Here is an 8,767-nt window from a genome sequence, read left to right on the forward strand (position 1 = left end):
TCCCAGACCATGGCTCTCTCCCAGTCTAACCGCCCTGTGTTCCTCCGTCCTGCAGGTGGCGCTGTGTTCCCAGACCATGGCTCTCTCCCAGTCTAACCGCCCTGTGTTCCTCCCTCCTGCAGGTGGCGCTGTGTTCCCAGACCATGGCTCTCTCCCAGTCTAACCGCCCTGTGTTCCTCCGTCCTGCAGGTGGCGCTGTGTTCCCAGACCATGGCTCTCTCCCAGTCTAACCGCCCTGTGTTCCTCCGTCCTGCAGGTGGCGCTGTGTTCCCAGACCATGGCTCTCTCCCAGTATAACCGCCCTGTGTTCCTCCCTCCTGCAGGTGGCGCTGTGTTCCCAGACCATGTCTCTCTCCCAGTCTAACCGCCTTGTGTTCCTCCGTCCTGCAGGTGGCGCTGTGTTCCCAGACCATGGCGCTCTCCCAGTCTAACCGCCCTGTGTTCCTCCCTCCTGCAGGTGGCGCTGTGTTCCCAGACCATGGCGCTCTCCCAGTCTAACCGCCCTGTGTTCCTCCGTCCTGCAGGTGGCGCTGTGTTCCCAGACCATGGCGCTCTCCCAGAGTCTGCTCCTGGCGCTCCTGCTGGCCGCCGTGGCGCTGTCCCGCGGCGCCGAGCCCGGGGCCCCCGCCAAGCGGAGGCCGGCCTCGACGGGGGGGGGCGGCAATGCCCTCCAGTACCCGGAGCAGGGGCTCCAGGGGCGGGGCCGCGGAGGCCAGGGGCCCCGCTCCGGGCTGCTGCCCCACCGGGCCCCCCACCCACTGGGCCGGCCCGAGGACGACGGGCCCGGGCTGGAGGGGCTGGCCCCCGTCAGGCTGGAGGCGGGGCCGGGGAGGGGGCGGGGCCGGCCGCGCACGGGCGGGAGGCGACCGGCCCACGGCCGGGAGGACCACCCCCTGGGCCCACGCAAGGGGAGGGGCCACGCCCACGGGAAAGGAAACCGCAACGGGAACCGCAACGGGAAAGGCAACGGGAATGGGAATATGAACGGGAAAGGCAACGGGAATGGGAAGGGGAACCGGAACGGCCACGGGCAGCTGGTGGAGCCCAGGAGGTCGGGCGGCCGGCGGGAGAAGCTGAGAGGAGGGAAAGGTGAGAGGTCACGCCTCGTTAACGCCCCCCTAGTCCCCTAGTCCCCTCCCCTAGTCCCCTAGTCCCCTAGTCCCCTAGTCCCCTCCCCTAGTCCCCTAGTCCCCTCTCCTAGTCCCCTAGTCTCCTAGTCCCCTAGTCCCCTAGTCCCCTAGTCCCCTAGTCCCCTCCCCTAGTCCCCTAGTCCCCTCCCCTAGTCCCCTAGTCCCCTCTCCTAGTCCCCTAGTCCCCTCCCCTAGTCCCCTCCCCTAGTCCCCTCCCCTAGTCCCCTAGTCCCCTCTCCTAGTCCCCTAGTCTCCTAGTCCCCTAGTCCCCTAGTCCCCTAGTCCCCTCCCCTAGTCCCCTAGTCCCCTCCCCTAGTCCCCTAGTCCCCTCTCCTAGTCCCCTAGTCCCCTCCCCTAGTCCCCTAGTCCCCTAGTCCCCTAGTCCCCTCCCCTAGTCCCCTAGTCCCCTAGTCCCCTCTCCTATTCTCCTAGTCCCCTCCCCTAGTCCCCTAGTCCCCTCCCCTAGTCCCCTAGTCCCCTAGTCCCCTCCCCTAGTCCCCTCCCCTAGTCCCCTAGTCCCCTCCCCTAGTCCCCTCCCCTAGTCCCCTAGTCCCCTCCCCTAGTCCCCTAGTCCCCTCCCCTAGTCCCCTAGTCCCCTCTCCTAGTCCCCTAGTCCCCTCCCCTAGTCCCCTAGTCCCCTAGTCCCCTAGTCCCCTCCCCTAGTCCCCTAGTCCCCTCTCCTAGTCCCCTAGTCCCCTCCCCTAGTCCCCTCCCCTAGTCCCCTCTCCTAGTCCCCTGGTCCCCTAGTCCCCTCTCCTAGTCCCCTAGTCCCCTCCCCTAGTCCCCTAGTGCCCTAGTCCCCTCTCCTAGTCCCCTAGTCCCCTCCCCTAGTCCCCTAGTCCCCTAGTCCCCTAGTCCCCTCTCCTAGTCTCCTAGTCCCCTCCCCTAGTCCCCTAGTCCCCTAGTCCCCTATTCTCCTAGTCCCCTCCCCTAGTCCCCTATTCCCCTCCCCTAGTCCCCTAGTCCCCTAGTCCCCTAGTCCCCTCCCCTAGTCCCATAGTCCCCTCTCCTAGTCCCCTAGTCCCCTCCCCTAGTCCCCTAGTCCCCTCCCCTAGTCCCCTCTCCTAGTCCCCTGGTCCCCTAGTCCCCTCTCCTAGTCCCCTAGTCCCCTCCCCTAGTCCCCTAGTCCCCTCCCCTAGTCCCCTCTCCTAGTCCCCTAGTCCCCTCCCCTAGTCCCCTAGTCCCCTCCCCTAGTCCCCTCTCCTAGTCCCCTCTCCTAGTCCCCTAGTCCCCTAGTCCCCTAGTCCCCTAGTCCCCTTCCCTAGTCCCCTAGTCCCCTAGTCCAGTGCCCCCCCCAGTGCCAGCGAGGCTCCGGTCTGTTTGAGTGGCAGCTGTCAGGGGATACAGTGGAGTGACAGGTCTGTATTGGATTTACCAGACGCTGGAGGAGACATCTCACTGGCAGACGTTCTTTGACATTTTTCCCATTTCTTCAGCGTCTGTGAATCTTCTTTTTATTCAATGAAGATAAATATGAATGTCATGTACTTTTAATGTCTACAAAGCGCAGACGGATGTGAAAGCCTCCACATAACGATGACATTGTCGCTGTTTTATCAACGGCTAATCAGCCGCCTGTCTTCAAGGTGCTCGGCGCATGATGATGTCCTCAGGGCTGGTTATGGTCCCACATTCACGCCACGCCATGACCACGCACACAATCACAGCTCTCGCTGCTGCGTCGCCTCGGCGGAAGGTTAGAATTTTTTGGGAGGCGCTGTCAGGCCCTCGTGGTGGACGCAAGGAGGGTCCGCAGGGACGTAAGGGTCCGTAAGCCCCTTGCGTCGCATGAACGTGGGACAATACTCAGCCCTTTGTGGAGGAAACAGGGGACTACTTCCCCTCGCCTCAGAGCCGTTCACGTGCCGCGGTGTGGTGGACCGATCCTCCTGTTGGTTTAACGTTTACCTTCCAGATGAGGCCTCACAGCGCTAAACCCCCCCTCGCTGTCTTTGTTCAGGGCTTCTACCGGAGCCTGCGCTGGGGTCCATCCTGAAGGGGAGGGGTCTTCAGCACAAGGCCGCCTCCTCCTCCTCCTCCTCCTCCTCCTCCTCCTCCTCCTTCCTCAGCGACTTCCCCCCCGCCCAGCCCCCCTCCTCTGTCACCGCCTTCTACGGCTCTGGCTCCTCCATGGTTACCACGGTGATGAACGAGCATCCGCCAACGCTCCCCCCAGCCTCCACCAAGCCCCAGGTACCTTCCCCCCCCCCTTCTTGATGATACCCCTCACACTAACTGCACTGCCAAAACAAACACGAAGGCCCCCGTGACGGGGTGAACGCGGGAGGGTCAGCGGGGGTTTGGGTTGCAGCATGCGATGGATACCGCGGCCGGGGGCGGTCTAATGCCTGGCTCTTCAGACCGCAGAACTCGGTTAAACACATACAGTTAAACCGACATTCTGCACCGGCCAATATGTTCTACTGCCGTTACTGTCACAGGCAGTGTGTGTGTGTGTGTGTGTGTGTGTGTGTGTGTGTGTGTGTGTGTGTGTTGGCTATGAGCAGTCACCATAGACTGTGGTTCATCTAAATCAACAACATAGAAAACAATATCAAGGCTGAAGGATTCTACCGAGACACCGGAGAGAGGGAACACCACACCAAACTAAATGCATGAACACCATCCATGAAGAAAGTTTCTCAATGTTAACTGCTGTTGTGTTGTAACATTTATACTTACAAGTAGGGCATTAAATAGCAGAGGCTTTTATCCAAAGCGACTCACTGTAAGTACATTTTTCAGAAGAAAGAGAAACAACACTATATCGCTGTCGGTACAGTAAGGATGTCCTTTAGACATTCCTTCCTTTAGACTTTAACTGAATCCAAAGAGCAGGCAGTAGAGAGCCAGCCACCCAACAGAGAGCTCAGTATTCCACCTTAAACCCTGTCCCAGCCTCCTCTCATCTCGGCTGGCCGCGGGCTCCAGCGCAGCCCTCACTAAATCAAGACCCCTTCTCCTGTTTGGAAGAAATAACTGCTGTGCAAGATCTATATCGCCACTGAACCAGAAGCTAAATCAGTGGTTTAGTAAAGGTTGGTGTGTTTGTAGCAAACTCAAGCACGTTATTTGTTCTCCCTCATTAATGTTAATATGTTCCTGCCTTATGAAGTACTCAGGACCGGTTCCCCTGGAGAGGCCGGGCCTGTATCAATGGGTCCTGGGTTTAAAGGGGAGGCGAGGAGTGGAGGGGGGGGAGCCAGGGAGCTGTTCCTGCTGGGGACGCTTCACTCACTGGGGACTGGAGGCTCGTGGTCTCTGACCTGGAGGAGATGAGTTCAAATGGAAATTAGTAAGAAAAATAGCAATGGAACTTGAAAGGTACTGATCATTGAGTCAGGCGATCTGTGGGACAGAGTGAGGACTCAAGTGCACTGAGGTCTGCGTGATGTGCTTGCCTTGTGTTCTGAGCTCTGGATCAGTTATTACCACAAACTGGGACTGCACTGCACTGCATCACAGTTGCTCTTGTTGATGTGTGCCTATGGTGTGCATGTACTCCATTAGATGTTGCTACAAAGTGGGGACTCTGTGTATTTTGCTTGGTCTGTTTGTTGTGTCCTCTGATGTGTGGACTTAAGTGCATGTAGCGTGGTGTTATGTTCACCAGGACCGGGGTGCTTGAGAGCTCATTGGACCGTGTGTGTGTGTCCTCCGAGCGTCGTCAGATATTGACCGCCTGATTGGAAAAACAAATCTCCGGGGGACCAGGGAACGCCGACCCCGTTGACGCCGCACGAGTTCTTGATTAACGTTCGATCCCTTCTTCGGCGCTAAATGAGCTCGGCTCATTAATGTAACGGATGTTCTACAACCTTCTGAGGGGCGAGCGAATGAGCACGGTCGATGTTCATGAGCAGCTCAGCTTCGCTCGCCCTGTTTTTGAAGGATAATTTGTCAGATTTCTCTCCGGTTTTCCCGCGGGGGTCGTTCGTGCGGGTTTCCTGAATGATTTATGTTTTGCGGCGTTATGAATTTGTATACTTTGTTTGAGGATGTAGATGGTTGTGGGTAACTTTCTTGGATGGAGTTAATCGCTGAAGGTTATGGTTCACTACCTAACTAGGTACATCGATTACGTTGATCGGTTTGCCAAACTGAGCGTTGATATTGCCATAAATGTCTTTGGTAGAACGTAAACATTATATCTGTAGACTTTTATATTTGTAGATGAACATCCTTGCTTGTCGATAACAGTGTTTTTCTCTGCCTGCCACATTGTTTTTTTAACAGTAGCTTTAAGTAAATATTTCAGTGAGGTCAGTACATTTTTACAACAATGAAATAGTTTCCATCGAGGTAGATAGCAGGCAGACATTAAACCACACCGAATCGCTGGAGATGCAGTTTTCAGACTTCTTTTGCAAAAGAGAGTCTGAATATTTAATCGGAGCTAAACCACACTTCCATTCTACGGTCGGAGCAACAGTCGTCTGCAGACAGCAGCGTATATACGGTATATTTATTGAGCTTTTGTTCCTCCTCAGAAAGCAGCTCCGGTGAAGGGACAGGGGGAGGTGATGCCCACCCTGGACATGGCGCTGTTCGACTGGACGGACTACGAGGACATGAAGCCAGTGGACTCATGGCCGCCCTCCAGGAATAAAGGTACCCCCCCTCCCTGGAGATCCCAGACTGAGCGGAGAATCACTGGGTCAAACTCTCACATGATTAACATTTAATCATATGAGATAGCAACAGCAACAGCATGGCCAGCATCCGATTATACTAAAATACCAGGATAAATATCAGTTGATTTTTAAGTTTCTAATTAGAGTCTCTATTATATTTTGCCATAAGTCAAAAGTAGTGGAGGGTACATTTTAAAATCTATATCTAAAAACCAGCATAATATTTTAAGAATAGTTTTCAGCCGGTGATGGATAGACACATTATGTAGGAAAACTATATAAAAATTGCTTGAATTCATGTAAAATGATAATATATTATTTTGTTAATATATTAACCGTTGCATTTAATTCCGGGGACATCCCTACTACAGACGACCATCTCTATATTACTCTAGACCCGTTACCCTTCAGTCTGATGACCTCTGGGTTCACGGGGTCAGGGCAGATCAGCTGATGTGATGCTCCTGAAGCTAGCAGGCGTTAATCATGTTGCTACGGATACCGTGAAAGAATCTCGCCCCGGGGGGCCGAGACCTTCTCTCCTGTCAATCATCCACCGCCCCGACCCCTCTCCGAACCGGAAAACAAAACCTCAATAAACAGACTGTAGACTGTGGATGTGTGGTGGACCCTTACCTTCATCGTTGTGTGTAGACTGTGGATGTGTGGTGGACCTTTAACTTCATCGTTGTGTCTTTGGTTCTTGTCAGAAAAGAGGCGGAGTAAGAACCTCAGCAGCGGGAACGTGACGGCGGACTCGGACGGCCCTGAGCCATGTGACCACCACCTGGACTGTCTGCCAGGTCAGTGGGAGACGTAGGCACCCTCAGGAACCACTAGGGTTCTGTTCTGTTCACACTGAAGGACTGTCTGCAGGGTCAGTGGGAGACACCCTGAAGAACCACTAGGGTTCTGTTCTGTTCACTATTGTATCAGCGATGTTGGTTGGCGTCACTTCTGTTGGTATTTGAAGCGAGATCCCAAACAAACAGCCAGCTCGCCCCTCCCTTCCGTGTTTACTGCATCCAGTAAAAACGATCATGAACGCAGCGCAAAACCCCCACAACACCCACTCCTTGTCGGTGATTGGTTGGAATACTATTTATTTTGGTTTGAGTGGTTGGTAGTACCACTTGTTTTTGTGTACGATCTTGGAGCACGGGCCGCCTGCAGAGACGTGTTTGTTTTGACGGCCTGCTTACGGGGCGGGCAGATAGCAGCCAACTATGTGATCATTTATGTTTCGGGCTAGAATTGCTGATGCAACCTTTAAGGACTGTCTGCCTGCCCAGTGGGGGACACCCTCAAAGACCGCTGGGGTCCTATTCTGTTTACACTGAACTGAACAATCAACTGAAAACTGTAAAACATTACTGAAACCTATAATGGATGTAGATATACATTCAATATGTTTAGAGTCGGTTTATACTTAACTAGACACTTCAAGATGGGGACAGACTCCCAAGAGATGGAGCAGGTCAACTGAATACTGCGGCTTGTATGTAGTACACAGTATGAATCCAATGTGTTCTCTGACCTGACCCAGGCTCATGCTGTGACCTGCGGCAACACGAGTGCACCCCCCACAACAGAGGACTGAACAACAAGTGTTACGACGACTGCATGTGTGAGGAAGGTGAGTGTGGTCCACAAGTCATCAAGCCATATAAAAAACATTTGATCATACACATACATTTATTAACGTAGACATAACTCATAAGGTCCCCTTCATGTACAGTTCATAACATTTCCATAAACCCAGTGGCATTAATGTATTTTCTATATATATATATATTAATATAACAAGAGCATAATGTGCCAGGGCAGCTCTTCTTGGTAATTGCCCCCCGCAAGGTGAGACAGCCACGGCCCGCTGCCTCTCGGGATTTTTCCGCTTCCAAGGCAATTTTTTATTTTAGTCGGCATTACTCCGGAGTTGTGTTGAAGAGCAGTCCGTTTTAATGGTCACCTGCGCCCCCGAGGATCTGCTGTCACGAGCAGAAAACGCACGTCGGGCGAGCTGTTTACATCTGCTGATCCCGGGACACCCCCCGCGCGGCTGGGGTTCCGTAGTGAGGGGTGGGGGTTTCATTGGGAGTCGGCTCACCCCCACAGACGTGTGCGCTGACAGCGCCGGCGTAATGAGGAGGAGACGCCACCTCAGCGAGCTGAACGGGACGTTGGAGCGTACTACGGCCCGTAGAACAACACGCCTACCCCCGAGTCCCATTGACGCCATATTCATTTCGCCGAAAGTTATAACCTCAATGTACATGTGTGTGACGGTATGATGTTGGACTACAAAGCAACATCAAATCAAACCATCCGATTTTTCACCTTCTCTTCTGTTTGTTTTGACGAGGTCTTGCAGCAGGTCCCGTTTGTTACTGGATGTTCCCAGCCTTGCATGTATCTTCTAAGAGCGTCTTCTCTGTGACGAAACGTTCATGTGTTTTTTTCATTTTCTCCCAGGATTCCGTTGCTACGCCAAATTCCACCGCAAACGCCGCGTCACTCGACGGAAAGGTCGCTGCGTGGTCCCAGAGTCGGCCAATAGCGAACAAGGAGCCTTCATCACGATCTGAGGGGATGGAGGAACACCAAGGGGAATGGGGGGGGGAGTATGGTGAACCCCACCCAGAGAGACATCAGCAGACATCTCCAGTGGCTCAAAACCTTAAAGATGGCAGCTTTGCTTTTTACACACTTTCAAACCGAACGACTTCATTCGAGCATGCTACCATCTCTAGGCCTGTATTCCATTGATAATATCATTTAAACACATGTATTTGGTTCTGGTCATTTCAGATCTTTAGCAGTTTCATCCAATCTCCTCTTTGTCAAAACAAAGTGGACCTACCGCAGTGGTCTTTTGTTTTAAGAGTTTGGAGTTCAGCCCCTATCCAACACCTTTTTCTACTTCCCTTGTGCAGTTTACATTGTGCCAAGTAGGGATGCACTGATAGGCCGATATCAGCCACCGTTGTACATAGGCCAGAGTGT

The 8,767-nt window shown here is 53.7% G+C and overlaps 1 protein-coding gene across 1 annotated transcript; it reads left to right on the top strand.

Annotated features, from left to right (window-relative positions):
* Positions 1–545: 545 nt before the first annotated feature.
* Positions 546–8,349, top strand: draxina (dorsal inhibitory axon guidance protein a; the record flags this gene model as incomplete). The annotated part of the gene is made up of 7 exons (XM_079747717.1): positions 546–1,089; positions 3,091–3,149; positions 3,219–3,323; positions 5,621–5,741; positions 6,475–6,567; positions 7,311–7,400; positions 8,237–8,349. The coding sequence occupies 7 exons, from the start codon at positions 546–548 to the stop codon at positions 8,347–8,349; spliced, it is 1,125 nt and encodes a 374-aa protein (XP_079603843.1).
* Positions 8,350–8,767: the final 418 nt, after the last annotated feature.

The sequence above is a fragment of the Pollachius pollachius genome (assembly GCF_949987615.1).
Source record: "Pollachius pollachius genome assembly, chromosome: 12".
NCBI lineage: Eukaryota > Metazoa > Chordata > Actinopteri > Gadiformes > Gadidae > Pollachius > Pollachius pollachius.